Source organism: Mesocricetus auratus, unplaced genomic scaffold, assembly GCF_017639785.1.
Source record: "Mesocricetus auratus isolate SY011 unplaced genomic scaffold, BCM_Maur_2.0 Super-Scaffold_100006, whole genome shotgun sequence".
Taxonomy (NCBI): domain Eukaryota; kingdom Metazoa; phylum Chordata; class Mammalia; order Rodentia; family Cricetidae; genus Mesocricetus; species Mesocricetus auratus.
Genome location: NW_024429190.1, coordinates 49,420,783 through 49,448,653, shown reverse-complemented (window position 1 = coordinate 49,448,653; position 27,871 = coordinate 49,420,783). Strand labels below are relative to the sequence as shown.

At 35.2% G+C, this 27,871-nt stretch overlaps 1 protein-coding gene across 7 annotated transcripts in view; it reads left to right on the top strand.

Moving 5' to 3' along the window:
* Gabra2 (gamma-aminobutyric acid type A receptor subunit alpha2) overlaps positions 1–27,871 on the top strand; it is a 164,969-nt gene that overhangs the window by 112,968 nt on the left and 24,130 nt on the right. For all 7 annotated transcript variants that reach the window (XM_040747156.1, XM_040747160.1, XM_040747158.1 and 4 more), the window contains 2 exons: positions 4,121–4,264; positions 5,295–5,447. In XM_040747156.1, the coding sequence (XP_040603090.1) occupies positions 4,121–4,264; positions 5,295–5,447 (297 nt within the window). The remainder of the gene's footprint in view (positions 1–4,120; positions 4,265–5,294; positions 5,448–27,871) is intronic.

Here is a 27,871-nt window from a genome sequence, read left to right as displayed (position 1 = left end):
TTCTTTTCCTTCTGTTAAACAGAGGTTTCCACTTCTAACCTGATTAGATTTATGACTGACTGAGTGAGGAAGGATGTATCTCCTCACAGACTGCCAACTCAATGAAAATATAGTGGCCGATGAGAGAATCGATTCTTCTATTGCTTTCAGGATGGTAATCTTGTGGATAGATTCAAGCTTGTTTGCTTTGTATATACTCATAGCAGGTGTCAGTTCTTAATTTTCTCTGAGAGCCTCCTCTGGGCTTAACTGCAAGCCTTTCTTTATTGCCATGGGAACCGTCACTTCAAAACTGGCATTTCTTTCAATATTATTTAAGATAGTCAGTTATGTTATACAACGTAAACACAGTGTTGAGAAAACCAGAACAGATGCAGCAGAGAGACTCATTTGCATTGCATAAGTGGCATTAAAGACAAACTTGAAAATCATTGGCACCCAAAAGGATTTATGCAAGATGCAGTAATGATATGGGAAGGACAAGTGTTTTCAGTAGATGAGGCATTGTTACTATGACATCAGATGTCAAATGCAAGATGCTTCAATACTGAAAATGAGATAAATTTGTTTGGAAGGGTTTGGTTTCCAATTAAAAGCTCCCATGAGTGCAGGCTATGAGGTGCCTGAGATTATGATAGTTTGCTCCATAGGAAATGCATCTGTTAAACACAGTAAGTTTCTGATCCAAATTACTTTTCTGTGTAATTATTACATTTTTTATTTTGATTTCTTCAAATTCATATTCTGACACAAAACAAAGCAGTTTGCTCATTCTCTTATTTATTCTTGTGTATAGCAAGAGCTTGAGGCATCTGTTTTAGCAGTATGGACAGCAGTATGAAGCGAGAGAACAACCTTAAGAAGCTGGCACAGAAAAAGTTTGGCAGAAGCAGCCATGACATTATCTTTAGCTGCTTCTTCCTGTCCTTTAGAAGAATCACTACTCTAAAATAATTGCATTTCTGGACACTCGTCATTCTCCTCAAATAAAAGAAGCATCTTTTCTGCATTTGTGTGATTTAAAATTCATTATTGTTTTACCCTTATCACCTTACATCTTTATCTAGTTTCATTTGACTTGAAACTTCCTGAATGCAAGTATTGCAATATTCTGTGCAAAGAACTTGAAGACTTACATTTTTAGGATAAAATTTCATAGTTTAACATGATTTAGGATTATGTCTATTTATTGCTGAGTTTAAGCCAGTGAGTATTCATATGTATATTGCAGACTAGCACTCAAACATGGGTTGCCTGTATAAATTATAGAAAATCACTCTATATAATCAATCCTAGTTTCAAAGTGGGATTTATAAAACAAGTTGTAAAACAAACTGCCTTCTCCTTTTAAACATTTTGTTAAAATTGTGTGTGTGTGTGTGTGTGTGTGTGTGTGTGTGTGTGTGTGTGTGGTGTGTAGTTCATGTGAGTGCAGGTTCTTAAAGAGACCGAAAGAAGGCACTAGATCACCAGGAGATAGATTTCAGGAGTTTGTGAACCCACCCAGCATGGGTACTGATAATCAAACTGTGATTTTCTACAGGAGGAATACATACTCCTAACTGCTGAGCCATGTCTCCATCTTGTCTTCTCCATTTCTACTTTATTAATAAAGATAGTGATGACATGGCTTGCCTGTGGGATTGAGCACAAGGGAGTGGCTCTGAGGAGCATTGAGTTACATTCTGTTTCCTGTCCTCTTACAACTGTAAAAATAGACTTATATAGAGTAGTTAATGAAATTCAGTAAATTCTTTAAATAGACATAAAATGGATCAACCATTTTCTATAATGTGTTCATGAACTATTACCAGATAGGCAGATTTAATGTAATTTCCAGTTAGCGTAATCATTAATCTAACAGGAACAAATTGAGAATACTTACAGAAAAAAATCAGCATAGCCTTTGCCCACCTGTATCTCATAACTTTTAAAAGAATATCATCACTTTTACACACTCATTTCTGTTGGTTGTGTCTAGTGACAATATGAAAATTAGAGCAATGATTATTTGATATTTTTAATTGTGCAGCATTGGAAATGCTCTTGTAGGAAAAACCATGATGTTTACTCAGGAGGGAACTAAAAGAAGCCCTTGAGGAACTGTAAATGAATGCTTAGTTAGCTACATTGCTAACTTATTACTTATTGTTTTCAGTGGCATCACAAGTGATTATTTAATTGAAATTAGCTAATGGATAATTTAAACTCTAGAAAAGCTAGATTTCACATGTGCAAATATATAAATATTTCTCTATGGAAGTATGTATATCACACCTATAAATATGTATGTATATCTACATCTATTTCAGACTCCTACTTCAAAATTTGTTTAATATAACATAATTTATTTGAGGATGCATAAATCCAAGTATCAATATAAGGAGTATTTCACTTACATTAGTATTAGTAGCGACATTCAGAAAACCAAATAACAATGAATGTCATTAAGAGATCATACAGCTAGCCCAGCAGTGGTGGCACACGCCTTTAATCCCAGTACTACGGAAGCAGAGTCATGCAGATTTCTGTTTGAGGTCATCTTGGTCTATAAAGTGAGTTCCAGGACAACCGAAGCTGTTAAACAGAGAAAACCTGTCTCAAAAGACAAAACAAACAAAACAAAACTTACAGTGGGTTTACAAGAGTCCTCCAGACTTTAGCTAAATGAAAATTAGGTATTTATTAGGGACACATTTACACAAATAATAGTAAATAACCTCCACCATCTTTCTGCTACAGAAGATGCAGTCCTTGCCCTTCTGAAGCTCTCAACTCAACCCCAGAGACCAAGCCAGCATCCTCTTCTATTTTATAAGGGGTCATGTCTGAATACCCGAAACCATGCCCATAGGGTGTGGCCACCACTGCAAGTTCATGGCAAAGTAAGGTGCCACGACACAAACAAAAAACAACAACAACAAAAAATCACACAGCTCATGAATGACAGACACTCATATTAACATCCACTGTGTTTCATCTGATACTTGAATGAAAATATAATTGGGTCAAGTTCCATAGTAGAACTCCTTAGTACCATGAAGATAGTGCAAAAATATATACAGAATAAAGAAACATGATTTCAAGTCTCATGGGGACCTGAAGACATATATTGCTAGGGAAATAAAAGCTGATGCTGTTCCTGTTTCTTCCCTAGTTTAGAATGTCAGCATCAAGCTAACTTTTTTCGCATGAAGCCACATTAAAAAATGTACAAAGTTCTCCAAAGTTTGGCAGCAGAGCAGGAATTATGACTTTCTTATACGCAATAGTGAAGAGACTCTCGCATAGGGATGGGGATTCTCAACTGTTATAAAACAGCATACGCATGCACAAAGGAAACATCCAGATAGGGAATTGCTAATACCAGATGTGTGTGACCTCTGCTCAACTCCAGAAGCAGGTCGTTTCTAATATGTTCTTTATCTTTGGTAAAATATGTTTCCTCTTTCTGTTAATGCGCAACTTAACTGGAATGCTATACAACTGTAGTCAATGAAACTGGTATTCACTAATTAACTTATAAATGATATGCTTGAAAATGCATCTATAATGTGATGGAAGTATATAATCTTCTGCTTTATTTTTATGTTAACAATTCATTCTCATTGTTCTAATTAAATACCTTCACTCATGATAAAGTCATTATCTATTAACTAAATTTTATTATACAGAAAACAACGTACTTTTGGATTATAATTTTTATTTCATGTTGTACATCATTTTAAAATAAACTGTGTGAGTATCTTCATTGCTTGTTCTCACAGTGTCTTCCTCAGCTTCTCACAAATGTCTTTAGTACTGAGGGAATGTTATGATCATTTTCAGTACTGAGGGATCCAGTGACATTTTACTGGCTCTAAAGAGAAATTTGCTCACGACCTCTCAAAGTGGTATTAGTGAAAATGCTTATATGTTCATGATTGTTCCTCCTGATCCTTTTCATCCCTGTAATTTTAAAGTTATAAATTCAAAGCACACATACATTTCCCTCCAAATCTGTGATCATTAAGTGTTCATTTGTGAGCAGTGATTCTATTAAATCTATAGCAGTAGATCTGTCATTCTGGTAGTGTTTCTTATTCAAAAGTTTACTATGTTTGTTTCATGTTTCTGACAGATGCATACACAACCTCAGAAGTCACTTATATTTGGACTTACAATGCATCTGACTCTGTTCAGGTTGCTCCTGATGGGTCCAGGTTAAATCAATATGATTTGCTGGGCCAGTCGATCGGGAAGGAGACAATTAAATCCAGCACAGGTTAGTAACATCTTCTAAATGAATATGTTGTCCTCCCAGACTATTAGCTTAAAACAATTAAAAACATGTCAGAAAGTTAAAAACATTTTACCCTTGAGCTTTATGAACTAACATAACAGCACAAATTTCCTGGGAGCTTTTTGAGACATTCCTTATTGTAGACAATTCCTTTACTAAAACAGTTTAGTTCTGCAACAGGATTCCAAGGAGCTTGATATGTGTATGCAAGTTTCAGAAACAGTTTTGTAAAACAGTTACTACATACTTAAAAATATCTGTCTTCTCAGATCAGTCAACTGTAGCATTTATCTTCAAAGTAGTGATAACAATTTTCCTTGTTTCCTCATTCTTTTTCTCCTGTTGTGGATAATTTATGATTATTCAGTCCTTGTTTTCTGGGTAATTGCCACTGGCCTGCATGGACAGCTCCTCTCTTAGGCCATCCTCAATAAAGAAAAAAGCAGCTGTTTAGACTAATTATCTTACATCTGGCAATAATTAAAATTGTGGTAGGAAAAAAGAAGGTAGGTATGACAATTAGACAAAACTGATAGAATCAAATTACAGCAGGCATACAGCTAGAGAAAGTCAGAATCGGTGACAGAGTTAAAAGTGAAAAATCCGGGCCAAAAAAGAGCAGTGTTGAAACCAGGAAGGATGGAGTGCAATCAATTCCTGTAGCAGCATGAAGGTTGTACCAGTGAACACAAGGGACCCAAGCCAATAAGATAATCCACTAGCAGTATCTTTAGAATCCTGCTAGGGAGTGGAAATGAGCTAAAGAGAAAAATGAACACCATGTCATGGGGCATAGCAGTACAACATTGTGGATGCTGTGTAATTCTTTTTAAAATACTCTTGTTCTACTAGGACATTTTTGCTTTTCTTAGTTTTCATTAGATATATGCGATCATTTCTTTCTTTCTGTTTTTTAAATTAGGAACTTTTCTTTTTCTAATCCCTTCCATTTCCAAGTTGTTCTGACTATTGACAATTACAGTTCCTTAAGCTTCTTACATTCTCCTTCCAGGTGAATATACTGTAATGACAGCTCATTTCCACTTGAAAAGAAAAATTGGGTATTTTGTGATTCAGACCTATCTGCCTTGCATCATGACTGTCATTCTCTCCCAAGTGTCATTCTGGCTTAACAGAGAATCTGTGCCTGCAAGAACTGTGTTTGGTGAGTGAATGCCTGCAGTACAGCACATTTTGTTTCAAAGTGTACTTCCCAAAGTTTCTCTTTCTTGCTGCTCATCACATCCATGTCTGTGATGTAGAGTGCAGGGAATGTTTGTTCTAGTTTATAGGTGAGGAAACAGAAGTACTGAACTGTAAACTATAATCAGCAGTACACTTTTCTCAAGGATTTAAATTACACAAATATCTTGGAAAAAACATTTAGGTATTTATTTTTATTTTCCTGTTTAATGACACTGCTTTTTAGCACTTGTCTCTATGCTAAGAGATGAAGCTGTTTTTTGAGATTTTAAACAAGGTTGAAGAATATTATATTTAAAAGCTTTCCATGTTACAATTTTCTTTTTTATGAAGAAGAGTGGTTCTAATTCTTTCAGTTAGAAAACATGAAAAATGTTGAGCTAGACTTTCTTTACTTCCATTGGGGGCATAACCAGGTCCACTTAAAATGCAACTCCTTAAAACAACACAAGAGAATTCAGGAGTATATTTTCTAACATAGAAAACATTGAGCACATTCTATAAGAAATAGATTGTCTTTGTGTCTTTGTGCTTGTGGTACTCTCGTTCACTTATGAATGTGTTGTTGAGAATTTGTTTTCATGTCTTCAACAGGAACTGGAAAAGTAGATAGAAGCTTAATAACTAAAGGGAATGGCAATGTGGGTTGAAGGCTTATTATAGAGGCACTTCCATATTGGTTAGCAACTGAAAGGTTAACGTCTTACATTACGTTCAATATATAAGATTATAATTTAATGTTTGAGACTTGTATTTAAAATGAGTATAGTTGTTGTGAGCAGAAAGGTTGGAGAAAATCATATCCAAAGAGAATGGACTGTTCAGAATCATAGAAGAATGAAAGGGCATGGTATTTTGGTGACATCAGTTTTGGTGATGAACAGTGGAGTTACAGATAGAGTTATGGTTCAAGGCTTAATCAGAATGTTGTTGCAGTTCATCTGAGGATAATGAAACCTCAGCTACAGAAGAGGCAATCCTGTTCAGTGTTCTGTTGTCATGACATTGGTGAAGCCCTAAGAAAAAGTTTTGCTATTTGATAACTCCTAAATATTTTATTTTGGTAACAAATTTGTTGAGTATTATTGACACATATAAAGCTACACATATTTAGCATATATAATCCAATGAGTATATACATGAAAATATCATGGTCATTACTTTCAGCTTTTTCTTATTCCTTTCCATGTTTATGTTGTTGGAGGCACTAAACATAATTTCCATTCTTTTGACAAAATTTAATTATATCACACAGCATTTTTAGTTATAGATATGCTGTGTGGTAGGTTTACTAAAATTTATACTTTTTAAAGTTATTCTTTTCATGATTAGTATTATCTTATTTATATTATAGGAAAATGTGGCACATTTGTAGAAGCTGAAATAAAAGAAAATCCCAGAGGCATTGAGTAAGGTTTAGAGAGATACTTAAGTAATCCAATGGAATAAAATGATTTTATTAATAAAGAAGATGAAGGAAATAAAAGAAAAAAGAAAGGTAGTGAAATGATCCAGGAGTCTGGGTAGACAGTCATTAAAACAATAGAAAAAAATTAAGATGATATTTAAGGTAGCCTTTAATTATTTCTTTAAGTGAATAATGTTGTCATGTTGTTGACTAACAAAATTTATATGAACAGAATAGATAAGTTAGAAGAATGAATGTTTCTTAGTTTATGTAGATGTAGATTTTAAAGTTGCTTGTAATATCAGGTTTCAGTCCAGTGGGTGAATGGACATAGTATATAGAACATCAACAGATGACAGGGCTTATTTATAAACATGGAGATCACTGGTTAACAGGTAATGGAATTTATGGATCTAGAATTTATATAGCAGATAAATTAGTTGGGTGAATGTGGGGCCAGGGGAGCGAAACCTTATGAATTGTAATTGGTCAGATTTAGGGACTTAAAATTTGAATAAGAAAATTAAGAAGAAAGTACAATTTCAACATCACATAATCAGGTACATAGAAAAAGATAAACATATAACCTTCCACTTCAATTCAGTCTCAGCCATCATAGCAAAAACCTTCTTCCAATTTTATGGGACTGTCCTAGAAAGAGCTAAACAGACACAATATGCACGCAAAAAAGGATGGAAGACCATTGTGTGTTGGCCAACTATTACTGGGCATGGGCCAGTCCCTGAAATGTGGTTGGTTGATATGGTGCCTTTAGTTTCTTTCCTTCCTTCCTTCATTCCTTCCTTCCTTCCTTCCTTCCTTCCTTCCTTCCTTTCTTTCTTTCTTTCTTTTTTCTTTCCTTCCTTCCTTCCTTCTTTTTTTCTTTCTTTCTATCTGTGTTTTTTAGTTTTTTAAAAATCATTTCAACTTTTGCATGTTATTTTCCTATTTTGATATGGAGATGGATTTGGGGGAAAAGACGGGAGGGAACATGAAGTTGAGTGGGTAGTGAGGTGAGGAAGATCTGGGAAGAGTTGGAAGAGTGAAAATCATACAATCAAGGTACACTGTATGAAAATATCAAAAATTTAATGAAAGAAAAGGTTAAGAAAAAGAGAGTGGAGAAAAGAGTAAGCTGAGCAATTTTTTAAATGTATACATATCTGTATAAAATGTATGAATGATCTGTCTTCGATCCTATGATTGTAGATATCCCCTATGTGGAAGGATTTGGCAATAGGGTGGGAGGGAGGGGGGGAAGGGGAGTGCGGGAAGAGGGGAGGGAGAGGGAACTGGGATTGACATGTAAAACAAGCTATTTAAAATTAAAATAAAAAAAGATTACCTTTCAAAATAAAAAAAAAAGAACTCTTAAAGCAAAAAAAAATGTATGAATGAAGAAATTTAAACAAGATTTATCTGGAAAACAAACTATAGCTTAAAATTGTTAGCATATGTTTATTTAATGTCAATGTTTATAGTAATATAAAATGAGATTGTTAATTCTATTTGATTACAAATTGAAGTGGTTACATAAAGTGTTTTGTAAGTTGGCTATTTCCAAAACACATACTTTGTTCAATTACTTTGTAAATTAGATATAGTTTAATAATGTCTTGATGTGTCACTCAATGGTACACTAAAGAATTCAAGAAGGAGCATTCTCTACCTTTCTCTTCTGGTGCTTTGTAAATGCCTAAATATAATGACACCTACCAGATCTTACTACACTTATACTTATTAGGTTTTGAGCATGTCACACTCATTATCTGGAAAGTAGGTGCACATAGTTGCTGCCATACAGCTTGGAGCATATGATCTATGTGATTATGATGAATGTCTATCAAATAAATGGGAGGTAGAACATGATCCATAGCAATGGACAGTTTCTCAGTGTTAAACTCACTGCAAATTTATACACAATTAGATCAAGGATATATTCTATTCTAAGTAGCTATTGCGAGTACAAAACAGTGAAGCAAAGCCATATAAACTATTCATACATAAAACTACAAAGTGAGTGTTTAAAAAGTGAAGGTATGTTAAAATAGTTAAGAGAATATTTCAGAAATGGAAACAACATGAGCAAGGAAACTGGCAAAGATATAGAAAATCATATGAAACGGGGAAAATGGAATAATAAAATGCACACTGGAAAGAGAGAGAAAAATCAAAGAAATCACTACCTGACAAAATAGTTATGAACTTTTGTTAAGTGTACATGGAATACTACCCAGTATTGATGATGTTTAGGGCTACAAATCAGTTCTTAAGATGAATAAAGTGATTGAAATCATTCCAAGTACCTTCTTCAAAGTATAGCAATGGCAACAATGACAAGAGCAATAAAACTGGAAATATATTGGAATGAAACAAATGCACAAAGAAAAAGTTTTCCAAATAGTAAGTCACTTAGGAACTCAGATTATACATGGAGGTAAGAATATCCAAATACAGTGTTGTATAATTTAATCATAATTATAGAATTCATTAAAAACAATGCTCAGAGGAAAAGTCATAGTAATTAATAACTATATTAACAAATAAAAAGACTCAAATAAATAAATAATCTGAATTACCATATTAGATAAGATAATAAACACAAATAAACAAATGACAGTAGAATCAAGGAAAAGAAACAAAAAGAAATAAAAACAGATAATATGAAGGCTGTAGCTTAACTCAACAGAACGAAAAACTTGTTCCTTTTAAATATCAGCAAAATTGGCAAACTACCAGACAAAAGACCAGAAATGTAAAATTGGTGTAGACTTTACTATCTACTTTACAGAATGCAAACAGACTGTAAGAATACTAAATGAAAAGTCTACACCTGCAAATTAAGTAATGTTGATAGGATAGATTTCTAGAAAAATACAATTTAACTTTAAAAAATCTCAAGAAATTTAAAATAATAAGTTCAGCAAGTAACTAGACACATAGCAAAGAAATAGCTAGTACCAAATGGACCCCATGATGAGTTTGCTTAAGCTTTCATGAATTTTGCACCAGCCATCTTCATGACTGAACAAAGCAAGACTGAATTTAGATGCCAGTCAATTCTCAGAATTCAGATGCAGAGATATTTTCTCAGATACATATTTCCAGCTTTGAAAATTACTGATTAAAAGCAAAACATGATGTTGCCAGGAATAACAGACATATTCATTTTAATGATTTCAAAGTAAGATGGCATGACTTTAAAGAACAGATAATAGAGATTTTATGAGAATAACTATAAAGTAATGAAATAGAGAGCTTGAAAAGCAGAAGAGGCACACCAGAGAGGGTTTATGTAAATATACAGGCTGTATGACATAAACAATAGATTATTTGTTCAGTAGAGAATATAATGAAATTGACATTTTATTAAGGTCTATACAAAGTTTTCCTGGCATAAAAAAGAGGCATGCAGATTTTAAAAGAAACCTGCACAAAATGCCCATTTATATAGAGGTGTGGTGAAAACATCGATATGTAACTCAAAATCAGCAAAAGGTGTCTGTGTTAAGGCTGCCAAATTGACTCTAAAATACACATATTTTAAAAAAATTATTTGTGACAAATGGGAAATATAAAATTGAAAGGCAAAACCTGGAGCTTGGAAGTGTTGAAAGTGAACAAAAATGGTTGCTATATAATTGTGAGGATCAGAGTTCAGAAAATTCAAGATAGTTTATGTCTGTTAGTCCAGCCTCTGGAGTGGTGTAAACAACAGGATTCTTTGGGGTTTGCTCACTGCCAGAATACCTTACTTAGCAATCCCTATTGCAAATATAGATGTAAGGACTAAAAGCAATTTTTTTTCAAATGGATGTAGTTAAATGGTAAAAGCATTCTTGGCAAAAGTTCTGAAATTCATTCTTTGTAATTAATATAACTCTGCATGATGTATGTATACAGGGGCATGTGAAGGACAGCAAATGCACTGAATTTTAACACTCTTTATTCCATACTCCTGCTGGCTTGGATGGGTATAGCTCATAGACGTGACACACAGCTATTAACATAAGCCAAATTTCTAGAGGGTCTACCCTCTCTAAATATTTCAATTTAAATTCAGGCAGGTTTATAGAATTTCTTTTTCTTCTTTTTTATTTTTCTAACAAAATAAAATATGAAATAATAAAACAAAATCCATCATATCGAAACTGGACAAGGCAAACCAACAGAGAGATAAGAGCTTCAAGATAAAAAGGGATTCATCCCTGACGCATGAGTTGACTTTTTGGAACCTATTCCGTAAGGTGGTTTGTCCAGCTCCACATTGATGCATGGGGGAGGGGATTGGTCCTACCTCAACTTGATTGTGCTAGACTTTGCTGAGTCCCCATTGGAGGCTAAGCCCTTTCTGAGAAGTGATTGGTGGGTGGGATGGAGAGGAAGTTGGGGGGGGAGTGGGAGGAGAGGGAGGAGGAATTGTGATTGGTATGTAATATGAATAAAATATTTAAAATAAAAAGAAAAGGCACTAAAATCATAGATTCACTTGATAACACACTCCCGTAAAAATCCTAAACTGAAAGCTATAATATATATGTGGTGGACCTGGTGCAGACCTGTATAAGTCCTGTTTTTGCTACTCTGGTCTCTATGAGTTCATACAACTTCTGCTCAGTTGATTTGGAGGAACTTGTTCCCTTGGTGTCCTCCACCTCTCTAGTTCTTACACTCTTTCTGCCTTCTCTTCCATGTTGTTGCCTTAGCTGCAGAGGCAAGACTTGGTGGGGACAGCCCCTTTAGATGTGTGTGTTCCAAGGATTCACTTTTTGTGTAATGTCTGTCTGTGGTCTCTGTATTTGTCTATCTACTACAGGAGGAAGCTGCTCTGATGATGACTGGATAAGGCACTGAACAATGAGTGTAGAAAAACATCACTTATTGTTTAAAAAATTCAAGAGCTGACCTGACAAGGGTTAGCTTGAATACCAGGCTAATGCCTGGGAATCCATCATGGGACTGATCAAGACCCCCTGAATGTGGGTGTCAGTGAGGAGGCCTAGGTAATCTATTGAGTCTTGGGTAGTAGATCAGTATTTATCCAGGTATACACATGGACTTTAAACTCACATCCAACAATGAGAGATGCACACTCACACTGAACTCTTCTGGGAGGCTCTAGGCCTGCCCTGGATGAAATGACAGACTATGGACACCCCCTAGGAGGGCGTCACCCTCCCTGGGGAAATGAGGGGATATTGGAGCGGTGGGTGGGCAGGCACGGGAGGATAGGGAAACATAGAGGGACTTGGAATTGACATATGAAGCAACCTTGTTTCTAATTTAAATTTAAATTAAAAACTAAAAAAGAAGAAAAAGTACAGTAATATTTTATTTTTACCTTAAATCTCTAGGTTTGTCTCGGCCCTACTTCTTGCTCTTCAAGTAGTGTTAGATATGGGTTCCATCTCATGGAGTGGACCTTATATAAAATCAAAAATTGTTTGGTTACTTCCAAAAGTTTTGTGCCACTTTTGCTCTAGCATATTTTGAATGTAGGATGAATTGTAGGTCCAAGGAACTGTGGTTTGGTTGGTGTTCAGGTTAGAATTTCATCTTATAGATCATTAGATAATCTCTCCTTCCTCTGGGATAAAGCTTTGAATCATTTACCTTCTTTAAGAAAAAAAAAACAAAAACTGTGAAAGGTAAGTTCATATGTCCTGGGAGAGAAACACCAACTCGTAGGATCATTCTATCCATGAATAGAATAAGAAAGCAAAGCAAGTAATAAGTAGACAGAGAATTGAAATTATAATGGACGTTTGTGATAATACAGATTTTCCTTTTTGATATTTTGTCTATTCACTTTGCATTTATATTGATAAATGTGGAGTCACCCTGATGTCTTTCATAGATATTCATTCAAAGGGACTGTCCTTGTACCTTCTGATGATAATAACAACCAATGAATTCCTCTCAGTGTTTATGCCCAATTCATGCAACGCCAACAAATACTGAACATCTGTTTATCAGCACTGCTTCAGAGCCTTGGACAAAAATAAATAAAATTGCTTCATGATAAGGCATTTGCTCTCTCTTGCCAATGTAAGGAAGCACTTGAGAAAACTTTTAACCACTTCCTTTCAATGCTGCACTTTCAAAGTCCTTGAAGGTGAGCTGTGCATTCATAATACACAATTTTATTTCATGGCACAGAATTTATATGTTTGGGGGGGAAGTGTAACTGTTTTGGGCAGCTTTCAGATGTTTACACTATTTAGAACCTCATGTGAATAAGAAATAATTATGAAACATGACACTGCCCTGTACTCAAAGCCAGATAATGGTTTTTAGTGTTAGTTATGTGTATAAAATAATTGTCCTTTTATTTTTTCTTTATATTATACAGAGAGAGCCTAAACGTCAATCCTTTTCTTTAAAAGCTAAACTGGGATAAAGACACCATTAGGGTGTAGGCGTTTGGTTCAAAGAATGAAATTCAAATGCTTAATTTCATAAAAAGTTCAAGGCATTGTAATATGTGTATGTATGGGAGTGAATGAGTGTATGTTTCTGTGTGTATGTATTTTTATGTATATGTGTAAGTGGATGTTTCAGCATGCTTTGTATGTGTGTGGGAATATGGGTATGTGATAAATGAGAGTCTATGTGTATGTATGCTTATTTGTATGTGTATGATTGTTAGTGTTTTATGATTTGTGATTATGTAGTGAGTATATGTGAGGGGGTGCTTCGTATTGTGCGTATGAATGTGTGTATGATGAATGTGAGTTTGTATGCATTCTTATTTGTATGTGTGTGTGTGTGCATGCATATGTGTGTAAAAAAATCAGCAAAACTTGGAGAGTCTGTCATCATTTTTCCACCTTTACTGAGGCAGGTTTCTTTGCCTCTTCACCAAGGTATGCTCCATAAAAGATTCTATGCTATTGTCTCTGGCCCATGCATGTGCTTGGGTGATCCAAATTCAGATAATCAGGTTTTGCTTTTAGTCATTGAGCCATTTCTACAACATCAGCTTCAAAGAACTTTCAGGGTATCATATATTTTGAATAAACATAACACCAAATTCCAAAGGGAATGTTTGTATTGTTTATTTTTCTTCTTATTCTTATGGATTTGATTGGCTGAGATGACTTTTACATGGCAGAACCCACATATAGTTCCCTGAGTGCACAAAGTTGCCCCTTTTGTGAAAATGAAGCTCAGCAACAAGTTGCTCAAGGCCTTTGGCTAAGTAATGAGTTCCTTGTAAAGCCCTATCCAACAATTTTATTTATCCACCTAACCTGAATTTACAACCAGAGGGTCTGAGAAATTTCCTTGCTGACTATTATTTGGGGTTTGTTAAATATTATGCTGTTTTCCAATAGTGTCTGTCAAAGTCAAGACTCACAGTTGTTATGAAGAAACACTTACTCTTGAGTTACGTGGTATGCAAGATATCTTTCCCAGGTCTGGCCATGTAGTTACTGCTGAATGACTTCTGGCAGGTTTCCTAGATCCTCTGAACCTTTGTTTAATCTCTCCATCAAACTAGGTGAGTAATAATCTCGCCATCATAGATAATTGTATTAGGGGAAATGTAATACACAGTGTGTGTGTGTGTGTGTGTGTGTGTGTGTGTGTGTGTGTGTGTGTGTGCGTGCGCGCGCGCTTTTATGGAACAGTTCTCAAGACTCTGGCACAGGGTAAATGCTGTGTAAGTATCTGCAATGTTTATTATTTTATTCCTGACACAACTTTCTTCTTCATATCAAGATACATGGAAAGGGAAGTCAGCCCATTTTAGATAGTGATCACTGTGAGATAGAATCTTTGAGTTATTATAAACTTGGAAGTTCTGGCAAAAATAGATCTGGGCTGGAATTCACATTCTTGGCATCTGATCATCAGGAGTTGATTTTTGTTTATTTGTTTGTTTGTATTATTTGAAGAGAGTGTTCAAATCCTTGACAGAATTTTATTTGGGTGGAAAATAGCAGCTGTGATTTCAGTTTTAGTTAGGTAATATGATTCAAGTCAATTCAAGTAGCTAAATTCAGTTCATTGAAATTAGTTAAATTCCATTCAAGGTGGGGGCATTTGATTCAGCTCAAGTTATTGCTGGCCTCTGTTTGCTTCATTATTACTAGCTGTGGACCTGTGTGACATCCTTCAGAAGCACCAATTTAGAAATGCATCCCATCTACTAATGCCACCATTGAATCTTATTTGTTAGCTCCTGTGCTCTGAACTGATGCGATTCTCCTAGACTAAAGTTGAGTCACAATTAAATCATGAGTCAGTGTGTATTTTCCAACACCTTGAATGTAGAAGAAGAGGATTCCTCGGAAGGAAAGAAACATTGTAGGATGCTTTAGGGGAAGTACCTATCATGCATCCATATGTTCTATTCTTACATCTCATTTATTTATCACTGAGCTTGGCAATATCTTGACTTTCAGTTTGAATAAGAATATTGAAACAGCTAAAATAGGACCTCCCTGGAATTTTATAGCCTCATCTCTTTAGGTAGAAATGTCTGCCTTCCAATGTTTCTATGTGGCCAACCCTCTTATCTACATACTAGAATGCATCCCTTCTTACCTGTTTAAGGACAATATTGTCTTAATCCCTCACCGTCACTAATATCATCAATGTATTCCATATTCAGCATCACTAAAAGTAAAACAATGCAGCATTAATCATCAGATCCTTAAGTCAAATACCCTAACTATAACTTACATATTTGTTCACTCTGAAGCAGATGTATTTGAAAAATAATTATTTCTCACTTTCACTATATTTTGTTTTCCCATGTTATGTTTATCCCATCTAATCAGGATTGTGTTTTTCTTATTCCATCACTGTCCTCTTGCTAAAATCTTAGACACATCTAAACCTGTAACCAGTTCAGCAATCAACTATCAGTGCTCTTTGACAGAATAAATTCCTCATCCTAAATGTCAAGATATTGTCTGAAATTAATTTCTCTATTTGGTTTTCAGAATATTTCATGGAATCACATTTCATCATTAATGCTTTAATTCCTTTGCTGGCCTCTACTTCTGTGACCACTTCAATATTGAAATTCTTCATTGTTCAATACTTAATCAACTTTTCGATCCATACTTTTCTGCCTTGACAGTCTCACTATTCATCATGAGCTATTATCATTTGCATGAGGCAGTGTATGACTATGCCTCTTCCTTAAGTTCAGGCAAATACATCCAACTATTTTCCTTATACCCTATTTTAAATATCCAAAGGGCAAGTACAATATACAGAACCAACCTTTCAATTATGCTTCCTAGATATCCAACATATTGTACCCTCAGTGAGGCATTATCAAGACTTGACATGACTGCTTTCCTTAGACTGTTTGGATTACCATTGCAAAGTACCACAGATTGTGTAATTGTTACCACAGAAATTATTTTCTTGTAGTTTGGTGCATTTATCATGAAGGCTCTTTTTCTGACATTAACTTTCTTTCTATTTCCCCTTTCCTGATAGTCATTCTAATGGTGTATATGTGTGTGTGTGGGGCAGTAAGCACTCTGACATCTGTCATTGTAAAGTTGTGGGTTTTATTTGAACAAGATGTTCTTGACTATCTCCTTCTTAAGATGCCCCATCTCCAGATAAAGCCACAGTAGCGGTTAGCACTTCAATAGACAGATTTTTGGGAGACATAAATATCTGACACAGACATTTTGTTAAGTTGTTTTAATTTGGTACAAGTCTGTTGTCAGTAAGGAAGCCAGGGTTATCATTCCAACATATAAGTCAAAACATTACTCTTTGCACAATTTTTTCACTCCACGATTACATTCTTTATTAATCCTGTCCTTCATACTTCTCCTCATATCCATGCACTGATAGGCATTTAGCAACTTGCTTTGTCTGCTTCTCCCGGAACCTCTCTTTTCCATGGTATCTGTGCAACTTATACCTATTTATCCTTAGAATTTTCTCAGTGATAATACTCTCAAGATGGTTATCCTAACATCCTGGTTGAACTGCAAATTCTTTTCTCTGTCCTGGCATTTACTTCCTCAGTCTTGAATCCATTTGTTTTCTCTACTACATGTAGCATCTTTGATATTCTGAAGAAAAAAGTGATGTCATTAATTTCAGATTTTCCAACTGCAATGTTAATTCTCTTACCCTTTTGTAATCCTAAGAAACCAGCAGAGACAGCTGATCTGAACAGGGGAGTGCTCTTGGACCCCAGACCGACAGTGGGGAGGCCAGAATGGGACTGATCTGGACCCCCCAAATGGGAGTGTCAGTGAGAAGGCCTGGACAACCTATGGGGCTCTGAGCTGTGGATCAATGTCTATCCCTGGTATACAATCTGTCTTCATGTGCCTATAGCACAAAGAGAGATGCTCTCTCAGCCTGAACTCTTAGGGGAGTGCCTTGACCCTACCAAGAGTAAAATGATAGACTCTAGACATCCCCTATGTGGAAGGATTTGGCAATAGGGTGGGAGGGAGGGTGGAAGGGGAGTGCGGGAGGAGGGGAGGGAGAGGGAACTGGGATTGACATGTAAAACAAGCTATTTAAAATTAAAATAAAAAATTGTATTAAAAAAAAAAGAATGTCTGACCCATAATAGATTTTCCACAAAATTTTATTAATATGTTGATCTCATTGATGCCCAGTAAGAGAAAAATATGGCTATCACATAAATGATCATTGACAGAAAACAATAAAAAATAAAGTAGAATAATATAACTGTAAATTCTTAAAATTGATAATTGGTTTAATTGCACTGTCTTGAATCATTTAATAACCTGATCCATTGGTTTTCTGAATACTAACAAAAATGATCTGGACAATTTAAATAACCTGGGAGAATGTTCCTTATCTCAAAAGACTAGAACATAAACTACAAGAAATTAGTTGAAAGGATGAGTGGTTAAAATACTACTATGCAGCATGTATTTAAATGTATGTAGATTTGAATATACATATAAAGAGACATCTTTTGTGGTATTTTTCTAACATATAGAGATAATCATACTTAGTATGTTTTTATAGAAGAACAAATAACTGTTATGGAATAAACTGAAAGGAAATTACATGAGAGGGAATTATACGATATGAATTTTATAGTATAAAGTGACTAGCTCTAATACAATAATAAATAAGCAAGTGATAAATGACTGTGCATAGTTGAGTGGGGTGTATACACCAGTAATGTAGAAAGCCTGTATCAGTTTGAATTTATTTCTATCTTGAAAAGTCCATTTAATTTCTATATACTCTCGACTTTTTTCACTGTAAATGGAAACAAACACATGTTATCTCCATTGGGGGGATGCTAAGAGAATGCATGAATTAATTTATTAAAGACTGATTAAATTTCCTGTGTCTGAGTATCTACAAATTCTTTAAAGGAATATAGGTCATGAAGGGTCATGATTGGTAGTAGCTAACAAATTGATAGGTATATATTACATACATGTTTATATATATGTGTGTGTGTATGTTTGTATGCTAATATTTTTGTTAGAGGTAAAAATAAGTTTTGTTAAAGCATAGGACATCTATCCATGCATGAGTAATCCTTGACTGAAGCCTAGTTGAGGAGTCTCTTGCAGACTTAAAGTTTATTTACCACAGTCTAAAAACTGTGCTACTCACCTTACCCAGCCTACATTCCTGGCTAGTATTCATGGACATATTAATTTGAAGACTGTGGAGGAGAGCAGGCAATGATAGGAAAGAGCACTATAGAAGCCTCAGGTAAACCAAACAATGCCAAAAAGGATAGTTGAGATGAAAACTTTGGATGAGTAACAACTACAGTGTGTGAAGCTAAAGAGATGGGTTAGTCTTAGCTTAGCAGGAAAATGATAATTTTCACTGAAATTCACAAGAAGGTGTTAGAAGGAGTATAATGTATGTGATGGCAGGGTATGAAAAATGAGCACGAAGATTGTACATGGCAGAGTTTATTTCCAATCTCCATTTTCCAAGAAGTACCGGCTGTACAGTGCTAACAGGAGGCATACCTGCCATCTCAGAATTGACTTTGGCACAGAGCAGCACATGCTAATCAGATGCAAGCTGCCAGCCCACAATCCGCCTTTTTCCCTTCTGCTGTCACAGTCTCATCCCAGCCTTCCCACTGCCAATTAGGAAAGCAACTGAAGTAAATTACAGTAATAAACTATGGCAAGGAATATTAGGGAGTCGATAGAGTTCTAGTTCAAGCTGAGATGATTTGTCAGTAATAGAGGTAGCCTACCTAATGTTTATTTATTTAAATGAAATATTATCACTTTCAGTAAGGGCATAAGGAGATTAAAAGTATATGCTATTGTTAGTTTAGTTGGTCCACTTTGTATTAATTTTGAGGTTTTGACAAGGGCTTGTAAATAGTTGTAATCATTAAAGACATTTAAACCACTCTTAATTGTAGCTCCAAAAGCTATATTAAAACCACCATGGTCTGAACATCTTATTGATACCATATGCTGAGCTAGGTATGTCAAATTTATTTGTTGTTTAATTTTGAAAACAAATTCCTAGTTAGGAGAGCAACATTGCCTTCCTATTTGCAGTCAAGAAAACTGATCCACCAATCTGTTCAGAGGGCCTATCATGCATAATCTCTTCATAACCCCCTTCCCATTATCAAATAACATATCAACACCAAAGTACCAATTTATATATTCTTTTTTTAGAATAGTGTTTACTAAAATCATGTCAGAACTAAATTCTCCTCATAACTCTCTGCTGTTAGCAGATGGGTTTTAAGGAGTTTGTTAGATTTGCCATATAGCTGAAGTTTTCTTATCTATTACTTCACCAATACTGATACAATAAAATGTGTATTAACCTTCTCATCCCTCATGTCTAAATCTTATAGCTTGCACCTTAAAGCAAACTTCCTCTGGCTGGACCATCTCTAAGCATGTAACTACTTATAGTTGCATTATTATAGTCCTTAGAATAATCTGAACATAATTTGACAATTGCCTTCTAAAAACATTTGCCCAAAGCATTTTGTATTGGAAATCATTTATGAAATCTTTCTTATGTTATACAATGCATGAGAAAAACTGTGGGTACTGAAGATTTTTTCCTTCCTGTAATTTTGGTGGTTGTGTTATTCAGGCTTTGTTGTGAAGAGTGGATAGGCCGTGAAGAATGACACCTTCTTCTATTTCAGCCTCCCAAATTCCACTATCTTTCTGACTTCCCCTTTGGCTCTGATTTGACTTAGGTTTTGAAGTGTAGCTTTTGTTTTCAGCACTAACACTTTGAAATTACAATGTAGAGAACAATAGCTTTGCTACTCGATTCTTCCACGGTTTTATAGGTGCATGCCATTATTATCGTGTGATATGTTTACTTTTGCTACAACAAACTTTGAATGTGCATGTTTAGGTTTTAATTTTTAAATTTTTAAAAGCTATTAGTACATTCAAGTGTTTTATCATTTCAAGAAAATAGTTTCTAATTGGATGATTTTTGTGATAAAATTTTTCTAATGCATTATTCATCACAAATAACATAATATTTCCCCAGCTATATCACCTTGGGGAGTTATAAAAAGTCTCCCAAATGATTAACATTTCCACACAACCCTGCATTTTGTGCCAATGAAATTTACAAGAATGAAATAGAAAATGGATTTGATAACAGTGGAGAATTTATACAGAAAAAGGCTTTCTTTGTAGGTCTGCTGTTCTTTTATTGTTTTATTGTCATAGTGCCAAATGTACTATTTTATCTTAAACTCAATAAATCCCAGTATTATGAGAAACTTAGCAGTAGTCGCACCACGTTTGACTATATTAAAGGACAGCACTTGTCTGAGGCAATGCATTTGACTGTTCCTATGTCCACTCTTACTTTAATGCAGTCAGTCCTGGGCATGCCAGACTTCAGAAATCCTGAATATGAGCTGTGTTAAATATTTGGAAATTACCATTTTGATAAGGTACACTGAGAGTCGAAGGTCATGTTTGCAAGACTTGGTTTTAACTGATAATAACAAAGTGGCATCCATTTGATAACATCTGATTATCAAATTATGATAACTAAAGAGCTGAATCATGTCCTTTGAGACATTTAAGGACAGAGTAGTTCAGTAATGAATATCAAGGGTTTCATTAATCCAGAAATGCAGATCTGTTATGAAAAGATTCTCAGGTTTGTAAAAACAATGGTAGAATGGAAAAGAAACCAATAGAAGGTATTCCATTTTCCTTTCTTATGATCAATGCTAAATTATTTCACCAACTGGAGAATAAGTAACTAAAAAATAAAATGTCTGGGTCTTTTTGGCAGCCATTTATATAGTTCAGTGTTTTTTGGTTTTTCTTAGTCTACCACTAGATGGGACTCTTACATCCTTCCTTCGAATTCTCAGCAACTTTATCCACCAATTATCTAGGGGAGCCACAGAAGTCTGAATTAGACAGATTCTTCACAAGTTTTTTGCATTTGTTATTGAAATTTTGTAGAACACATATTCTAATCCTCAATGTAGAGACAAAGTTAATGAGGTGAGAAAGGGGGAAGAGAAGAGAGTTTTACACTTGTTGGGTAAGTGCAGATGCCAGATACATGTACTTATACTAACCACCCACAATACAAGAAACTATTGGTTCCATTTTTCATGTGGAAAGGTTTACTGTGGAATAGCTGCAGATGCTGTACAAAAGCCATCATTTTATGTAACTTAAAATGATGTTTATATTTTGATTGAATTAAGGTATGTCACTCTACAGAAGTAGGTAGAAGAATCAAAACTACATTTCACTTTAATACTCATTTCATTCTCTATGTATAGCTATTTCCCAAGCACTCAAAACTATTCTGTGAATTCTATGCCCTTAACATAACAGAGGCCTTAAATGCTTCACCAGTACAAGACTAGACAAATGAAATTAATATATGTTATGAACCTATAAATGATATTGAAAAAATGTCATTTTAAATTCTTGGCAAAGAGTGGTATTTCAAGTCAAGCTGTGTAAATTTATGACTTATGTTTAATATTGGATAGTACTGTGATTTTTCAGTAGGACTCAACTTCATTTTGTTTCAGTATTTTTTCTATATACTATATTAATTGGATCAGTTAATGCATTAAAGATAGCCTCAGAAGGTGTACCAATGTTGCATCAAGGAATAAAAGCAAACAAACAAGCAAAAATAGTGTCTTCTGGATTAATTTGACCAACAATTTTGAATTTTCCCATGTGCTTTCCATCTGTCGATGGTTGCTGAACTATCTATAAACTCTCATCTTTTTCTCCCCCAAGCTGTGTGTGTGTGTGTGTGTGTGTGTGTGTGTGTGTGTGTTACACAGTGAATTCTGGGACAAATGAGTTTCGAGGTTTTAATTCCAAATGTATACAGCATGTTTACAGGTGTCTGCATATCTATGCACAAAAGTAGGTGCCTTTATTTTACATATTGTATTTATTCCTTCATTCGGTTTAAAGGCTTGCTTGCCAGGTACTGTGATGGACTTTTGAGAGGTATCTCAGTTTTGCTTAGCTGGATGTAATGCTGAGCAAAACTGAGATACCTCTCCTCAGATGCTTAGAGGTATAAGGTGAGGGTCAGATGAAGAAAGTCAGCACATTTTATTAATTATGCTGCGATAATACTAAAAAATTATTTCTGGCCACACAAAAGCTCTGACAACAGAAGGGCAGTTTCTTCTGGATTAATCCCGATCATGTATCTTCAAGCTCTGCTAATATCTGAGTTCCAAAATCACACCCAATCTGTATTTGTATAAATATGCCTTCAGTTTCAAATTTACTGTGAACAAAATTCATGCTGTTTTAAAAGTCTTATAATGTCACACAAATTTTTCCCACTTTTTAAATTTAAATTAGAAACAAGCATGCTTCACATGTCAATCCTAACACCCTCTCCTTCCTGTATTCTCCAGGCCTCCCACCAGTTCCCCCAACCTCTCACCCCATAGGGGATTTCCAAAGTTTGTCATATCATCCAGGGAAGGGCCTTGGCCCTCCCCTTTGTGTCCAGGCTGAAAGAGTATCCCTCCATGCAGAATAGGCTCCCAAAGTCCATTTGTACACCAGGATCTACTACCTGAGGCCCCATAGATTGCTGAGGCCTCCTCACTGCTACCCACACTCAGAGGTTCTGGATCAGTCCCATGCTAGCCTCGCAGTCATCATGGCTCACATATTAAGAGCTGCTACCAGCATAGATGATAAATTGACTCAAGTAATATCTTTATGGGCTTATGAGTACTAGTATAAGTCTGTTAAAGGTTGTGATAAATGTATTAAAATAATTTTATTGTTTATGGTTTTTCACAAAGTGTAATCAAAGTATTTGGGACTTGGAGTGGGGATGAGTCAAGTTTATTTATTAAATGAGAATAATAATAATTAAAATTCTGATTTCTTGAATTTTCCTTTTTTGGATAATTATTTGAAAACAGCACTGGAAAAGCTATCATTTAGCAACCCTCTAACGTATTATAATTCACTGAAATTCAGTTTTACTGGCTTTCACAGACTGCCTTTTAAGATTAATCAATCTATCAGGACACAGTAGCCTACTAGAATATCTGAATTTCTTACTTAAATTTTCTGACCACAATTAGATATTTGTGAATTTTTTTTAGCATTAGAAGTTATATTAACATACTCTTTAATTTTCAAAGGTTGCCTATATTATATCGGTTTATTACTTTGTTAAACTTTTATGCAGCTTTTTGGATTACAAGTTAGTCACAAATATGTAGAACAAAATAAACACACCCAGAAGTAATTGATAGACATCCGACTAATATTAGGGGTCTTATTTTTTAAAATCATGTATTAATGTTATGAGGCTGAACTTCAGATTTCAGTGCTGACATCTGCAGAGTAAGCAGTCTGTCTTTCCTATTTTTATAACAAACTAAAGCTGAACAAAATGAAGACTAAGATGTCTCATTGCAGTCACAAGTGAACCAAGATGACAGGCTAAGTGTCATTCCAAATTGTAAAGGACAGGCAAACTAAGAGTGACACAGCCAAGTTCTCTTACCTGGAAGAGAAGCTGTGGGAGCCATATGCTGGTTAGAGCATTTTCATGGTAATGTTGATGAATTGCCTGGAACTAAATCTGCGTCAGTGTGAAAATTAGACACTTACCTAGCTGTAGTCTTACTGCACATCACATGTTCATGGACTGTAACTAAGTACCTTTACTAGATATTCAGGAAAGATCTGAGAAGTATGGCCAAGGTCAGTGCAACAAATAATTCTGAGCTTTGCAAAGATCCTCATTCAGAGCAAATATTTCAGAAGAATGTCCTTGCTTGGCTAGGAATTCTCCTGGTGAGGTGATAGAAATGGAATTTTCTCTATCCAGTCCATCTTTACTTACTTAGCCCCCAAAAAGGTGGCTAGCTCATAGTTACAGCAACCAGGGCTTCATAGAAGCATATTATTATTGCTGTAGCCCAATAAGCAGCTAGGAAAATAGAAAAAACTTGTGATGGTTGTAACCTGGGACACAGGTTCACTAGAAGTGATATGTACTTAGCATCTCACAAACTAGAGGCCCACCTACACCTGTCTGTTACACCATCCCTGGACTCAAGTGACATATCTGTGGCTTACACATGAAAGAACTGAAAGATATAGACCCTTTCTGAAAGGAAAGATTAAAGGAATTGAGAGTGATGATAATTCATCTCAGGTGGTACACATAGCTACAGCAGACATTATTAGCACAACACAGCAAACATTAAACTAAATCAGAGAAATTATCAAAATCTTACACTACAAGTCTACCTCAGTTCCCATTTCCAATGAATTACAGTTTTAAAAAACAATAAAATTGCATGATATGACAAGAGGTGAATTTAAAAAAAGAACCAAAAGAGACAAAACCAACAGTAAAACAATGATTTAGTTGTTGGAATTGCTGGATGGGAAGTGTAAACTATATTTGATACAGTCATTAATGTTTAATGGGTTTGCTGGTAAACATAATGGATAAGGAAGACCTGGATAATGCAGGCAGTGGGATATAACTAAGTTATATCAAAAGGGAACATAGAGTTAATTGTTTCCATGCATGAATTAATTTCCAAGAGAAAATTAAAAGTAACAACAGGAAGCATTGGAATTAAAGCGCACTATGGAAAAGAATTCAAGAAATGAGTTCAGCAGGAAGCTATGTGAAGGAAGTGAGTTTCCATGTACAGGTCATTGGAAAGTTACCAAAGTCTTATTCAAACAATAGTAGTTGGATATTTGGAGAATCCTTACACATACAACACATATTAAATGTTCATAGTTGGAACGTAAGAAAAGGAAGGAAGTAAGGAGTATGATATAAGAAAATATTTGAGACAACAATGCCTGAAAACTTGAGAATATCAATTACAGACCACAAGGCAGAGATCAACTCAGAAAGGCCTGAGAACAGCAATAAGTAAAATTTATGAATAACTTCCAGAAGGCCAGATCACAGCAAATTTGAACCAGCTTGGTCTGCAAGTAAGTTCTGTACCAGCCAAGAATACATAATAAGACATCTATCTAAGAAAAAATCTACCTATATATTGAGAAATACAGTAAGCAAAAGGCATTCTGAAAATCTTGATGGGGGAGCCATATAGAAGAGGGATGCTCTCTCAGGCTGGACACATGGGGAAGGGCTTAGGTCCTGCCCTGGATGAAATGACAGACTCTGGAGATCCCCCCAAGGAAGGCCTCACCCTCCCTGGGGAATGACATGGGGATTAGGTGGGGGGCTGGATGGGTGCTGGTGGAGGGACAAGGGAAGAGGGGTGGGAGAGGGAGCTGGGATTGACATGTGAAGCATTCATGTTTCTAATTAAAATAAAAACATATATTGAGGGAATAAAAAAGAAGGGAAATGAATACAAAAACAACACTCAACATAGGTATAGAGAATATATCTCATGCAATTTGGAAATTGGACCTTGATGTCATGGCCTTGCTCGAAATCCCCACTTTTCTCTTCTCTTTCCTGCATCCTTCTTTCCATTCCTCCTGAATGCCTGGTTTCTGTGTCCTTGAGTCTGGTACATGTTATCTACTCATCTAGCTGATTTTTTAAATACCATTTTACTCCCTAACACCTATTTCTCTCCAGTAACCTTGCTAACCCTGTTGGTCTAAACAGACTGCCTGATTATTGGTTATGAAGCAGCTTACACAATTGTAGTGTAGGTAATATTTATATTCTTACTTTTTAATATATCTAGCAGAATTCTCCTGATTTTTCTCCACAATCTCCAGAAAGTGTAGATTCATTCATGAAAGAAAAGATAGGTTTTTGATATTGTGATAATAATTAAATGATTTTCCATTAAAAATCACTAGGTGATTAGGTTAAATAAATATTTTTGATTCAATAACTATCTACATTCCACTAAGCATCTTTTTTTGCATTTTGGAGAGAAGTCAGATAGGCTGTAATCTATGCAGGTGAGTAGGCTATAGGCTTATGTAGATGAGTAGGCAACCTAACAGATATACAAGACAGGTCAAAGATGGTCTCAAGGAAAAGAGGACAAGGACTATAAACCCGGACCTAAGCGTACTGAAGTTTTCATAGCGCAGTTACTGTAGAGAGAAAGAGCTTTTGCTCTTTTTTTTCGTGTGTGCTCACACACGCCTACAGAAGTGGACTTTACTTACTATTAAATAATAATTCATTACATGAAGGAGGGTGGGTTATCAAAATACAAAACAGGGCAATGTGTGCCAGAGGAAAGAATGCAGTTTAAGTAAAAGCATTTACATATACCCAAACTAACAAATATTTATTTCCTTGCACCTGAATATAAAATCCTAAATTAATATCATTTAGAGTTAGAGTTTCACTGAAAAGAAACCTTTAAGAAGCTAAGTGCTTGAGTCTGGAAACAAGTTTGGATATAATAATTCTGTTATGACTCCTATAACCCAGAAGAATAACATGTCTTCCCAGCAACCACGTTGTAGCTGCACGAGTTGTAAATAGCACATTCTAGACCATAATTGTTTCTGTGTCCTCACAAAATTTGAATTAGGAGAGTATGGAGTAGATATGTTTTATAACAAAAATAAATATGTAAATTATACCTAACATATAGAAGCCTCAACATTTTATTGGACATGTGTAAAGGAGTTGTAAGTTACAATTGTGACCTTTCTCAGTGTGGTAGTATATTATAAACATTACTATGTTTGAGAAAGAGTTGAGTATTGTTTAAGTACACTGTGATGAAAAAAGACAGAAACAAACATTTTTATAGGACTCTTTGTTCTGCCATGTCTAGCAGTAACCAGCAGGTGGTATCAAACAATATTACAATTCTCCTATTGCAGTGTTTGCTTCTGATTCTTGAGATTTCTCTTTCTTAACTTCTACTACACACACTAAGTCTTCTCCCTCTCCTCCCTTGTTGTTTGATTGCCCCTCCCTCTCCTTCTTTCTTTCTCCGTCTTTCTACCATTCTCTGTCTCACACACACAAACACAGAGGCACACACATGAATGCACAGATCATTGTATATTATCTTTATTATTTCATTTATTGAATGCACTCACAGGCTGTTATTCTTTCTTCACGAACACAGTGTATCTTTTGAAAACAGAAGGCCAAGTTTTAAACTCTGTTCATTTTTTCTCAAATAGCAACGCTAAGAGAAAGCATAATTTTAAATTCTTACTTAAAAGAAAAGAAACTGATTAAAACAAAAGAAGCAGCAAAGAAAATTCCCCAAGGTCACGGTTTGCAACTCAGACATCTGGCAGTGATGACTTGTACTTGCATGGTGTTGAAACCATTCACTCTGATTTGACTTTTTTACTCAACACATGTTTTATCCCAGCACTAAGTAAGTTGCCTTACTTAGAGACCATTTACACAAATGCCAGATGTAAAATACCACTTAAACATAACAAGTTTTGTTACTATTCAAACTGTTACATAAATTGAAACCAAGATATACAAGAAGTAGGCGTTCAATGTGGTGGTCTTTGTCATCAGCAATTAAAATATCT